Genomic DNA, 14,481 nt, shown 5'->3' on the forward strand with positions numbered 1-14,481 from the left:
GATGCTTACGCTTACACTGAGAAACCCATCCTGAGTGATTTTGTTGATTTTCTCAAAAACTAACTGATCATAAAATTTGAATTCAATTGTCAGTACCTTATTGCATCCATGTTAATGGCAGTGACCTGAGAGAACTATAAAGACACATGTAGCACCATGTCCTTTGTATCAAAAGGTACACCCAAAAGAAAGAATTGTCAGATTTACATTTCTGTATTTCTAATCACCTTTATTTATTCCAAACCAGCAAATTAAAGACAATTGTTTAACCCAGCTACCCCCACCCCCTCCGCCAACCAACAGCATAGTAATATTTACACAGACAGAGCCTCCTTATTAAGACAGAGGATCTTTTAAGTTAGAGATCATATTTGTCCTCATTAAAATCGTGCTTGGTAGTGCATCACTGCCTACTTAGTGATAGCTCCAGGTCAGAAATCCAAAAGTCCAAAAAGCTCTGAAGCCATTAATTATTATAAGCAGATTTCTGACACAAGACGTCAGTTTTCTTAGCTGCAGCCAGGCTTGCTAGCCAGACTTTGCATGTTCTTTTTTCTTGTAATTGTACCCCTGTTAATTCTGCAAGGGGTACTAATACCCTTCCTCCCAGAGCCTAAACCCTGCACATTCCTACATATAAAAGAGCCAATGGTTGTTTAATAGCAAAATGTGCATAATAGTCAGGTTCCAGTCCCATTTGATGTCTATGTCTCAGTGTTAGATGACATGATAAAATATAATGCAGGCCTATCTTGCCTATGGATGATTTGGGTTTTTCTAAGTACCAGTGACATTATTCCAAATTACATCTCAGTCTAACTACTGTCCTAGTTCAAATATCTTTCCCTCCCAAGCTTTTAGTCCTGGTACAATATAGGCTACTTCTAGAGGTTTAATATATCATAGATATTGATGTATAAAATTTAAACTGTACGACAAAGATCAAAGTTCAGACGCTCTACACAGACCTTGATTTAAAATTTATATTTTAAGGTAATTCAGAGAAAACACAATAATGGAGGAGTATTTAAAAACTAAATCTTTTTTTTTTCACAATATAACATTGTTTATCTTGTGAAGAAAAAGAAACCCGTTTTTTGGTGTGTTTAATTAATAATATTTTACCAATTTTATTATTCATGAGTTACAAACAATAGAAAAACAAACACAAACAAATCCATTTTATTAAAGAAAAGGGCAAAGTATTTTATTTTGAAGGCGCGGCTCGTTTCCTGGTTTGCTCACATGGTCTTCCAATATGGCCGCGCCCTGGAGAGAAGGGGGGTCTGAGCTGAAACAGTAGTGCAAGCAGGTTTAATGACAGTTGAGGAGCTGCAGGTCGCAACCGACTTCTTCACAGAGAGACAGAGGAGCGTCTGAGAAAACCTGACACCTCCTCAGCCCTGCCGACATGAGCAAGGACGGTTTAATCCTGTAAGTTCTTCTGTTGTTAGCCTAAACATACTGAAGTACACTGAGGTTAACGCGAGCATTTCGGCTGCTAGCTTAGTGACGTTATGATATATGCCAGTGTCATTCTTATGAAAGCATCTCTACACGCAATGTGCAATGAGTTTAGCATCATGTCCACAGTTTATAACCCCGTCTTCACTGTTGTAGAGTAACATTTACCGCTCATTACCACTAACGTTACATACTTACCTCTGGTAAGCACTGATCATTATCTCATAGAGGAATCTCATTCACAAAACCAACATTTTAACTTTCTCTCTCTCACATGGAAAGGTGAGTTTCCTTTGCAACACAAGTTATTAGCTTTAAAGAATCATTTGGATCCTCTGATAAACTCGGCATAGAGAAAATGCATCATAGGGTAGTTAGTTCTTTTTAAATCGTAACATTATTGTCATTATTATTACTAGTATTGTTATTCCTGTTTGTTTAGTTTAGTTTTACTTAGCTTAATCTCCTTAGTGCTGTTTAGTGAGAAGTATTGTGGGAATAACTCTATTGTTAGCAATGGAATTGGTACTGGATGAAAGCAGAATTAATAGAAGATCACAACTCTTCTTGAGTTATCCTGTTTAACACCAACAGCCATTATTTCTACATCATTTAGACTTAGAGACTTAGACTTAGACTTAGACATGACTTTATTAATCCCTTTGGGAGGTTCCCTCAGGGAAATTGAAGTTCTATATCACACACGGCACTATTAAATATACATATACATATACATAAATAATATAAAATAAAATAACACTGGAAGAATAGAGAGAAAAAAAAAAATATATATATACACTTGTGTCTATATAATATATATAAACTGTACATAGTATTCAGTATTCACAGTATAAACAGAACACAGTACTTGTATGGTTGTGTTATTATTGCACATGTATTGTATTGTACATGGTTATTGTACATCTGTTCATCTGTTCGCCCTCCTCCCCCCCAGTGAACAGTTGAACAGTTTGATGACATCTGAGTAAAATCTAAGCAATTCTGCATTTGTGAAAGTGTTACAGGATAGTTAACATAATTTGTTTTGTTTAGAGGCTTTAGTAGTCTCTATTTTAAGTTACTGGAAAAGCAGGATCAAGTCAAAGTTTGAATTTCAGTCAGGCTGTGATGCATCACGGAGACAGCCACAGCGGCCTTTCATTCAACCGTTTTTCTCCTGCTGCTGGAGGATGATAAGAGGACAGACGAGTGTTATCTCTCATCTCAGTCATTGACAGCTCTACAGCTGGATGCCTGTATGACTGCTGGGGAAAGGGAGGGGTTTGCCTGTATATTAGATAACTGAAGCTTAGCATTGTATTGTAGCTCTCTCTTAGGACACTGCCATCCAAACCTCACTCTCATAAAGGGCAATTCATTTTTGAAATTTTAACTTTGTCAGATTTGCATTAGTTTGTCCTACAGTAAAGCTCAGTAAAATTGATGTGAATAACATAAGAAATGGGAGTCTATAGGAGCAATGAATGTGGCTTACCAAAAGAAGAGTCACATCCTGTGTCTTTGAATTAACATTTTGTGTACCTTCAGAGCTGCATTTGTTCTGTTACAAAGCTAAATGTTCTCAGCATCGTTGTTTTGTTTTTCTATCAACTTCAAATAAATGTCTTTAAAAAGTACAGTTTTAGTACAAATGACATTAAAACATTTAAATCAGTCATCTCTTGCTCTGCTGTGAGCTCACTCTGCAGGTAAAGCAGTGCTTTTACAGATTGCTATCAAAGGCCTAATATGTAATTTTTAAAAAATTCTTTTCAGAATGTTACATTCCAAGACAGCAGTGTTAGTATAACAACACTTTAGGCCAGGGGTGTCGAACATGCAGCCCTGGGGGCCAGAACCAGCCTGCCAAAGGGTCCAGACTGGCCCACTGGATGACCTTGCGCACCTTCTTCATGTAAAATGGTGCCTTTGCATCATCATCATTTTTCTTACAACCTGAAAGAAATGTCTTTAAACAGTACAGTTTTGGGACAAATGAGGTTGAGACCCTGAAGAGATCATAAAGACATTAATATTTTGTTGAATCTAATTTGCAGAGTTTCGTGAGTTCAGAGCAGGGAAGGACTTCTTTGACACATGTCGGTCACCAGAGGCCTGCTGCGAGCTCACTCTGCAGGTAAAGCAGTGCTTCTGGTAAACCATCAGTGAGATAAAACCAAACAATATTCTGATGTACATTTACTTATGTTTTATTTTGTCCAAAACACATTGTCATCACAGTTATCTACTTTTCCATAATGTATTGTATAATGAATGTATTTATTACTTAATATCAGCTTGAAAGAAGAAGCTCTAGTGGTGCTGTAGTAGTGACATGATGATGAGATAATAGATATCTTATCTAAATATCACTAGAAGAAAATAAACAACAAACCAAAACCACATTCTTATGTTGTTGTTTCTTCTTTTTCCAATGTCCTCCTTTTTTCCCCACTTTCAGCCTCTGAGACGTTTTCCCTTTGATGCTGCCATCATCTTCTCTGACATCCTGGTTATCCCACAGGTAAAGCCATCAGGGTCAGCTTTCTTAATTTACATGTTGACTGCACATCCTTTACTGTTGTGTCTTTGGACATGTGTAAGTGCCATAATAACATTGAACCAAATTGCTGTGTGTAATTTTAAAAGGGTTTGCCTATGAGGAGTTTTAGCCTCTTTTAGCTCCTTGTTTTAGTTTCACTGCCCACAAATTTACCACAGTTTAGTGTTCGTTATGTCATCAGGCACAAGGTTAATGTGAAAGTAATGCTGCTTCATGCAACTGCTGGCTAACATTTTAGTCATTGGTAGTTTATTAGTGAGTGATGTGTTGTGATTGTCAGCTTGTTTTGACGTTCAATGTAATGTTTTGTTGTGAGCTACCAGGCACCAATTTGCATGGAGATGAGAGTGGTAGGTGTTTAGAGACTCTGAACAGTTAAAAATCAATCAAATATAAGCTATAAGATTTACATATTTCTATTGTTTATTGAAAAAACTATGGGCGATATGATTTCTTTTATTCATCTTCCTCTCTCCAGGCCATGGGGATGGATGTTGAGATGGTGGCAGGTAAAGGTCCTACATTCCCAGAGCCCCTGAAAGAGCCAGAAGACCTGCAGCGTCTGCAGACCAAAGTGGACGTGGGGAAAGAGCTGGGCTATGTCTTCAAAGCCATCACACTGACCAGACACAAGATAGAGGGCAAAGTGCCGCTCATAGGATTCACTGGAGCTCCGGTTAGACACATTTACAGACATGTTTCACAATGTATAGAAAAATGCAAATGAAATCAGCGTATTGTAAATCTTACCCTCCCCTCTTTGCTGTGTCCTTCCACAGTGGACGCTAATGTCCTACATGATAGAAGGCGGAGGCTCAAAGACCTTCTCTAAGTCGAAGCACTGGCTGTTCAGACACCCTGAGGCCAGCCACATGCTGCTCAGGATGCTGACAGATGTGATAGTGGAGTATCTGCTGGGACAGGTGGCAGCTGGAGCTCAGGTTACACCCTCTGCTTTCTAATCTCTGGACACGTGTATACAGTTTTGATTATGTTGCACCACCGCCATGACACATGAAAATTAGAATATTTCTGCTTTTGTATCTTAATCAAGTTAAAAGATAGAGTCTGCAGTTTTTCCTGATATGTGGAAAGCTGACTGTTAACAACAATAGGATTCAAAAAATTTGAAAACCTCTGCGACTGAGTATAAGGCATATTGTGTAGAGTATTTCGGAGTTTGGACATAAATACTATTTGCTGATTGCGGCAGCTCCTACACACACTCCGTATGGAAACAAACCTGCCTCTCAGTATCAGCAGAAAATGTGATTGGGGCAGCATTTTCTCCCCAAAATAAGTTGAGCGCAGCCTGAGAGCACAAACCTAATCTTTACAGAAAGTCTAGACAATGTCATACCAGCAGAGTGCACTGCCCTGTTTACTGCAGATATCAGTATTTGGGGTAGCAGGGTAGAGAGAGTCCTTTCACATGGATCAACCTTGTCTTGAAATGGCAAGCATCCTCTCTGCTGGTGTGTCCATGACCTCTGACCTTCTGGCAGAACAGTGTGAGAAAAGGGAGAATATTGTTTTGCACTCTACAGCATTTTTTAGATTATTTGTAAGCCTGTGATGACAACACAGTCATTCGGGTATCTTGATTGGGTGACCCTTTGACAAATACTTAACTGTGTTCATTTAGGTGAACTTCAAGCTGCTATCAATAATATTTTTATATTAACAAGTAGGAATGTCAGTTTTGGTAAAGTTGGCTTTCGAAAGACCAACACCCATTAACTGGTAACTAACCGGTCAATTTTAAGATAAAAAGACATGAAATACAAAAGGCCTTTCCTTTTAGTCCTGCGCTCCATTGACGTGGCCAACTGTTGCACTGCATTTCAAGGTGCTATCCATTTAGAGGTGGTGACCTTTTTATGCTCTGTGTTGTAAATGTTTGACTTTTATTTTCTTATGGCTTTGCTAACAGACTGTCGGCCAGCAGTGTTAACATTTGAAAACATCTCCACTGCCCCAACTCCAGTCACCTCTGGTTTCTTTGCCACTCTGCACGGGTCCAGTTTTCAAGATCCACCACGACCCGACCCGGCGACGTACAAACCCGCACCCGAACTGCAAAACCGCGCATCAGGGCAATTAGTACCGCAACCCGGTCCGACCTGTTGAAACACGACCCACAGCCCGACCCGCAACCCGGATTTAAAGTAATCGTTTTGGGTCAAATTGGCTGAATATTGAACAGCATATCGCCACAATTAAGGTGCCAGTAAGTAAACAACGACCTGAATGAAGCAGCTCTCACAATAAAATAACAGACTTACTTTCTGTCCAGAGCGACGTTCAGCAGTTACGAGCCGTCACATGTTTTTAGAATCCATCGAGGAGAGAAGTAATCCATCAGAGAAACACTTCAGAAACATTATAAAGTGATAGTTGTACGTTTTATCCACTTATTTCTCAAATAACTAAATAATTATTTACTGTTTTGGAAGCGGCGCTTGTTAGAGGGTGGCAGCCATGTTGATTCTGTCGTCCAATCACAAATTGTGTTATTAGATGGTGAAACACGTGTAAACAGCTGAACCAATGACCGTTGCGAAATAGCGGAGGCGATCCTCAGAGAGTAAATAATGACCAAGATAGTTATCTGTAGTTTGCCGAACTAATGACTGATGTATTTATCTAAAACCCGCGATCCGTTTTTCCACCCAGATCCGAACCCGGGAAAAATTGATTTTTAAAAAAACACCCGCAAATCAGCTGTTTTTGCGGGTACCCGACCCAGTGCAGGACTCTGCTCTGCACCACCCAGGTCAGGAGTGAACTAACTTAAGCTAGCTAGAAGCACTGCTCGTTTGGTGATTACAGCTGGTAACACCACCCTGATGGCAGACCAAAATGCACTGCTGCGGAAACACTGTGCCCATCCTCCAGTCTCTCCCCAAGTCTCTCCAATGAGTAACTGGCTTTATTTTGAATCACATAACCCTTGTAGCATTGCTTACTATGTTAACACCACTAGCTGTGTTGACATTGCTAACAGTGGTTACATAGCCAGCAATGCTAAAAGCTTACTCACTGGGGCAAGCTGGTGCGAGACCGGAGGGTGGGCACAATATTTCCACAACAACATTGTTGGTTCGTGGCCATGGATGTATTAAGGGACGGCGTTAATGACCAAGCTTGCTACCACGCTTGGATGGTGCACATTGCAGTAAACTGAAGAGTAGCAAAATTAACCTAAAGGTGTAAATGGTCAAAAGTTTCTCTGGAAGTTAACCAATTGACAGTTAACCACTGACATCTCTATTAATCACTATGTGTATTAGGAAAGGACTGGCTTGTAGTGACAAGCATGCAGAGAATTATCAGATTCTGTTGTTCCTCTCCACTCTATGGAGTGTTTCAGCATCTTTTACCGTTTTATTGTTTTGGTTTCCTGGCCAATATACTGTTTTGGTTCTATCTCTTGAAGTTGAATCAGCATTGTTTCAAAATGCAGCAAGCCATTTTTTTCAGCAAGGAAACTCTGATAAACTCATTGACATGACTTACCCAGCACCAAACAACAGACAGACAGAGTTAGTGACTAGCTGGTGGACACAGTGGAGCATTTAGCAGTTAAAAAGCCAGATATTTCCCTCAAGAGTTGGTGGAGACCAAACTAGAGCTAAAAGAGAGTGAGTATTGGACTGAATTTCATTGAAAGGAGGCAAACACAACTCTAAGCAAATACTAATGTTGCTCCCAGTCTACTGAATATTTAAATTGGCAACTGTTTGCTAACTTGCTTGCCATATTAACTTAATAAGTTGATGATATGTATAATCAGTTATTGTAGGTTTTAAAAAGAAATTCTTTATCCTCTGCTCTGTGTGTGTTGTTCAGGCTCTGCAGGTGTTTGAGTCCCACGCCGGCATTCTGGCTCCAGATGAGTTTAAAGAGTTCTCTTTGCCTTACCTTCGAGACATAGCACGCCGCGTCAAAGATAAACTCAAGGAGTCAGGACAGGACGTACCCATGGTGAGAGACAGCTGCACCCAAGCTTAACTGTGCTTCTTCAAATATAAATATATATGCCTAAAGACTGCCTGTGGTAACACTGTGCATGTGTTTTGTTTTTTTTTAATTTGTCACGTTTCTGCATGTGCTCTTCTTGACAATGTCAGTGGCTAATGATGTACAGCTGCACATCATCCAAACAGCAAACGAGTCAACTGTGACAGCTCTTTATATTTATTTATTTATCTATCCGCTGTGTTTTCTGTGTGTTCCGTTGTTATAATTACTTACTATATTAGTTTCAAGACTCTGGTCTATTCTTATCACTCTGTTGCTTCAACAACACAGTTTCCCCAGGAGGGATCATTAAGGATTCATCTGGTCTCAGAGAAATAGCTGTTATATTTTATTACCACAAGATGGCAGCATTTTACCAAAAATGGTTCATGAAGCTTCCCGCTTGCTTTGAAAATCAACTCTTTACTTCTCTGTGGCTGTGTGTCTGCCAGATTGTGTTTGCAAAGGACGCTCACTACGGTCTAGAGGACCTGTCTCAGTCTAATTATGAGGTGGTTGGGCTGGACTGGACCATTGACCCACGATCAGCACGGTAACACACACACACACACACACACACACACACACACACACACACACACACATGTACACCTATAGAGAGCTGCCCTTACTTTACTGCTGATACATTTTCAGTAATTCCTTAAAATGCTGTTTTGGTTATAAAAGGACAACGTGACACAAAAAAAGTAAATCATTTAAAAATCTAAATCTGAACTGCACCTTCTAGAATATCTTCTCTGCATCAAGCTTTGTGTTAAATATGCTACATCAGCCCATGGGCTATTTGTGAAAAAGTAATAGAAATCTGAATTTCAACCAGAGCTGGCACCTCCGGTGGTAGTTTGTAAGATTTACGATGTTGAGACATCTCTGGAATGTGAGCAGGAATAGAAAAGGATCAATACACAAAATCCAAAATCCACTGTCATGGTCAAACTGCAGAAATAGCTTGAAGGTGAATACATCTCAGAGACGGAGGCAGTCGGTAGCACTGGTCATGAACCGCACTGTCGTGCTCCTGAGGAGCAGGTTAACCATTAGTGACCTGTCCCTCGTCCCTGGTATGTCACTGGGTGCAGGATTTAAGTCAGCAAACATTTGTGTTTCCTGCTCCGCTCATCAAATGCTTAACCTGTTGGTTAAAGGATTACGCTGTGTGTCCTGTGTTGTGTGTGTCTGTGTGTATTCAGGGAGCGCACAGGAGGGAAGGTCAGCCTGCAGGGAAACATGGACCCCTGTGCACTCTACGCTACAAAGGTAACCTCCAATCTCTCTTTGGTTTAGGCTCCCAAACAATGACGCAAACATTTTTTTTCCCTGTTCTTGTCCTGATGTTTATGCCTTCACGCCAGCGACATTCATGGCTGGAGTGTTATGTTTTGTCCGGCTGTCTGTCTGTATGTGCATCCATCCCATTCTAGTCAATGCAATATTCTAAGAATGCTTTAAGGAAATGTCTTCAAATTTGGCACAAATGACTTCACATGGACTTATGAACTGATTAGAATTTGATGGTTGAAGGTCAAAGGTCACTGTGACCTCACATATAATGTTTTTTGACCATAACTCAAGAATTCATGGGCTAACTAGGACAAATTATTACACAAATGTCTAATAGGATAAAATGAGGAAGTGACAACATTTTATATCCAAAAAGGCAAAGGCCAAATTCACTGTGACATAATAATGTTCTGCAAAAACACTTTCCTGGCCATTCCGCAACGTCATATCTCAGGAACAGAAAGGGAGACATTTGGTCAGATACTGAATTGGTGACACTAATCTTTGGTGTCAATTTTGAAACTGCGCTGATTGTATAGATTTTCTGTGCTGCTGGGGGGAAGATGTGTGTGAAGCACTCATGTTTTCACGGACATGGATGTAAACTGTAACTGAGACTTGACTCGTTCACAGAGGCATACAACCGCAAAGTGCTAATTCTAGTTTCAAAACTATCTTTACTGATTTTGAAAAGACGAACACCTTAAAACATTTCCAAAGTAAGAAAAGAAAAAGAAAAAACCCCATCTCAGCAAATTGGCCAGTCATAATGACATAAAAAATTTTATTAATTTTGCTTTCTTCTCATATTTTATTATAATTAATTTCTGTATCATTTTCAGATTTAAGTCATTCAGATTAAGGTATTTTGATTTCAGGACAAACAAGTGTTTCCCCAGTGGAGAGAGGCATTAAATTCTACATACAAGAAAATCGGTGAATGCCACAAATGACTTCTATAAACCACTTACAGACAATTCTTGCTTGAAGCCCCTTGTCTGATCACAGACACCAACACAGTCAGGTGTGACATGTAATGTAAGAAAGGTACCCATATCCACAATTTACCTTGTTACTTACTGTGTAAGTGTGTTTTTGTAATGCCAGGCTGCAAGACATCTCCTGAATCCACGGAGTAGATCTTCAAATGTCCTCCGTTGTTAAAGCAATGACACACCTGTCCTGTTACACACAGAAATGGATTAGCTTGTTTCCTTACATTTACTGGAAAATCTTCAGTGTATAAACTGTTTGCAATGAACTTACATTCTAATACAGCTGTTAATTTAGAAATGAGCCACCAGCGACCTCTGTTAAGTAAACTGTTTAGTGTGAGTTGAATGTGGATTCCAGAGAAGAATTTAGTATTATTTTCTCATGAAATAAACTACTGCTACTCTTCACTTTTCTCAAGTGCTGCTGCTGCTGTTTTCAGCACTCGCATATACACTGTTAATCCTATTTTTATTCCGCATTATTTCAATTCATACATTTCAACATAATACGGTGAAGTGCTATTATTCATTCTGACAAACTTTTGTTTACACACAGTATGGCAATTTATAACTCCTCACTACAAGTTCCTATAAATGTTCCTCTCTGACCCAGTTTGAGCAAAGTATGTCTCACTCAGATACTCTTATGGACTTATTGTAAATATTCTAAAGCCCTCGTTGAACCATGACTAATCTAAAAGGTCTGCCAGTTGATCTCTACCTTTAATTCTCTCCCTCTTTCTCTTTCTCTTTCTCCTCCTCTTCATCAGGAGCGCATTTCGGACATCGTAAAGAAGATGCTGGAGGGTTTTGGCACCAGGGGCTACATTGCCAACCTGGGCCACGGCCTTTACCCCGACATGGACCCGGAGAATGTGGGCGCCTTCGTCGAAGCTGTGCACCAACACTCTAAACAGATGATCAAACAAATGTGAAGATAGGTGTGTCTGTGTGAGGGAGTGTATAAAACCAAAAATGCTGATGATAGTGATGGAAAAAATGTACATTAATGCATTATTTTATTAAAAACCAAAACATTTACAGCTTTGTGTCTGTTTTCAGCAGTTAAATTATCCATTCCCAGAGATTTGAGGAGGAAAAAACAAAACAATGATCTCACGTGAATTTAAAAAACCAAAACATACATTTACTACATTTTTGTCCAGTGCAGATTTTCAGATAAACAAGATTTTGGTTTTCTAAGACAAGATTTTCTGTTCATCTATAATATGTTGAACTGACCATGAGTGGATTATGTGTCTCCACTGAACATCATTTTTGCAAGTACATGTACGTTACAAACGCATTTGAATTGTATGGGATTTGTATTAATTTTGGATCTATTCAGAAATGCTGAAAACAGCTTTGACTTGTAGATGAAAACTATTGTTTTTAGATATTTGTCATCCAATCAAACTCAGCGTAATGTCACTCCAGCACATACAAATACAAATAGAGACAAACCTTTCTAACCTCTTATAAAGCGCTTCAATCAAATCTGAGCTCTTCATCAGTACAAGTAGCTTCTTTGTCCTTGAAGAGAAAAACAAAAAGGGAAACAAAAGCTGGTGATTTGGAAAAAGAGTTCCAGCAATAGATGCACTACTGCAGTTCTAAAATCAATTTTTAAGGAAAAATGTCAGCAGTTGATCATTTCACCGCCTCACATCTTAACGGTGAACAAAATCCCCCGCTGGATCTCAGCATGAAGAGTTTTATTTTTACTCCTGCAGATAGAAAATCTTCTAAGAAGTGCACATTCTACAAGAAGATGCCTTATGCTGTATTTGTCTTTTACTCTAAATCTGTTTTTATCTTTTTTTATTTCAACTCAACAACAGTGGCTCATGATTTGAATTACATGTTAAGCATCCTGAGAGGTTTCATGTGATTGCTGTTTTCCAGAATATTAAATCCTAAATGTGTGTATCTGGCTGTTTTTTTCTGCCCAGTTAAATAAAGATTGATTAAATTTTTAGTAAAATTAAGGTTGCTTTGTATTTTATATTAAATTATTAGATAATCTTTCCACCTGACACTCAAACTAGAGGCTCACTTCTTTCACCCACAGATGTCCTTTTCTTCAGCTCCTTTTCCTGTCTTCAGCACCAACCAACACTGACTCAGCTGCATAGGTGTCTGAATATTTCTTTGTGCCCTGAGCTGTAGATGTTGGAAGGTCTTCTCTCCTTCCGTCAATGGACAGTGACAAATACTAAATAAAGTGTTCTAGTAATTAGTAAACAGAAAATAAAATGAATCAATATAAGACAATACATAAACGGTAAGTAAAGCCAAAGCTAGGTTTTCAGCCGAGTTGGTATGTGTGCACAGTGATGACAGCAGAAGATGAGTCTTTCTTTAGCCCTCTTCACGCAGTGATTGCACTTTGGAGCTGCTACAAAGTCCCGTCTTCATGCTGCCTTTGCATTACTAAACCAAACAGTTGTGGAATGATGCTGCTCTCGTGTGTGATTATAGACTGCTTCATGTCATCATGGAATCAAAAGAAGGGTGACGGGCGTGACATGCAGCACAACAGTGTCAGACTCTAGTGTGACATGTAACACACATTAGCAACATCATAACAGTCATTTACCATCTCCGTTACATGGTGGCTGATCTTGTCCTCTGCTCGGAGGGGAAGGAGCTCCTGGACCTCATTATTTTCCCAGTTTGTTGACATTTTCAGCTGCTGTTCTTTTTTCTTTTTTTTTTGAGTTAGCTGCTAGCTGCTACCAGCTACTTTTTAAATTTTCCGTGGTGACACTTAACACATTGTCAAAACATCACACCAAGGTCCCGTCCTGCTGGCTGTCCCACAGAGACATTGTTTCGGTGGTTACTACCTCCATTTCCAACTGCGAAGCGAGACAACTCTGTTCCCTAATTCCGTCATCGTACCTTATATAACGAACGGCAAGGCATGATTTTCCCGCCTTGAGCTGACAGTGTGACCAGTTTGTTCTGCACTACAGTGAGCTGATCACCATAGCTATTGCACAGGAAACCTCTGTGACTTCCGTGGCCCAATATTGTTTGTAGCAGTGGAGAAAAAGTACATTGTAATTCATGTATATATATATATATATATATATATATATATTTATTTAAACATTTTTTTAAGCATGTCTGGAGAGGCCCTGGGTACTCCTGGGGCCCGGGACTTGAGCCCCTTGACATTTTTTCCAGCTCCATGTTGCGTTTAGTACTAATTAGAGCTCCCACTTAGCTCATAGCATCCCTGTGCCTAAGAACAGCCTTACTAGCTCCGCTGTAGGCTTGTAGTCTGTTAATATTTGGCCTCTAATCCACTTAAAGTTCTTTCTAGCCTCCATTTCTCTCCCTCTTTCCTTTTTCTGTCTCCTTTTCTAGCACCTGCCTCATATGTGACTGGTGTAATTCATCAGAGGTAGCAAATCTTACTGAACTATGCTATTCCTGTTCACGATTATTTGCACCTCAAATCATTTAGGAACTGAAGCTTTTCTAAGTATCATCAGATAAAGGTAGATATTAGTCAGCCAAGTGTGGGACTGACTCGATGGGGCCTGGCCCAGAAAATGGGACAGAGACGTGACAGTGACTGGGGCTTAAACTAGGACAGAAGTGAGACGGTGTCCTGCCTGAAGGTGCATCAACACGATTTTATCATCTAGTCTGAAGTCCTTTGAGACTGCTTTGTAATGAAGGTCTATATAAATAAACAGCACAGTGTGGCTTCTGGAACAACATTAAGTAATAACAGTGTAACTTGAGTTTGTCTAAAAGAATAAGTATTCAAAAGCAAGAATAGAGGAGTTTGTTACCAACAACAATTAAATGATGAAGAAAAATATGTGAAAACATATCTGTGATTTAATAGGATTTATGTAACATTGATTTGTACCTGCCTGATCTTGGAGTATTTTCCAGTCACTGTCTTCCCTCCACCCCCTGACCTTGTCTTAGTGCTGAGGAGTTTGCAGTGTTCTGACAACATGTTACATAATTTGCAGGCACTTCAGAATTGTCAAAGTTCTTCAGAATTCACAGTTATGTGCTGCTGCCACTTGGGATCACCAAACTGTGCTTGTAAAATCCAAGTGATAACCATCCGAGCTAAATGCGAGGAACTGTTTCTGTCATGACTGT

General features: G+C 39.5%; 1 protein-coding gene across 1 annotated transcript; it reads left to right on the forward strand.

Moving 5' to 3' along the window:
- Positions 1-156: 156 nt before the first annotated feature.
- Positions 157-12,335, forward strand: urod (uroporphyrinogen decarboxylase). Its single transcript, XM_049597998.1, has 9 exons — positions 157-175; positions 3,522-3,601; positions 3,926-3,988; positions 4,506-4,703; positions 4,807-4,968; positions 7,880-8,014; positions 8,503-8,603; positions 9,262-9,328; positions 11,118-12,335. Exons 1-9 carry the CDS (start codon positions 157-159, stop codon positions 11,280-11,282), a joined length of 990 nt encoding a protein of 329 aa, XP_049453955.1. The 3' UTR covers positions 11,283-12,335.
- The last annotated feature ends 2,146 nt before the right edge of the window (positions 12,336-14,481 follow it).

Source organism: Epinephelus fuscoguttatus, linkage group LG15 (genome assembly GCF_011397635.1).
Source record: "Epinephelus fuscoguttatus linkage group LG15, E.fuscoguttatus.final_Chr_v1".
Classification (NCBI taxonomy): Eukaryota; Metazoa; Chordata; class Actinopteri; order Perciformes; family Serranidae; genus Epinephelus; species Epinephelus fuscoguttatus.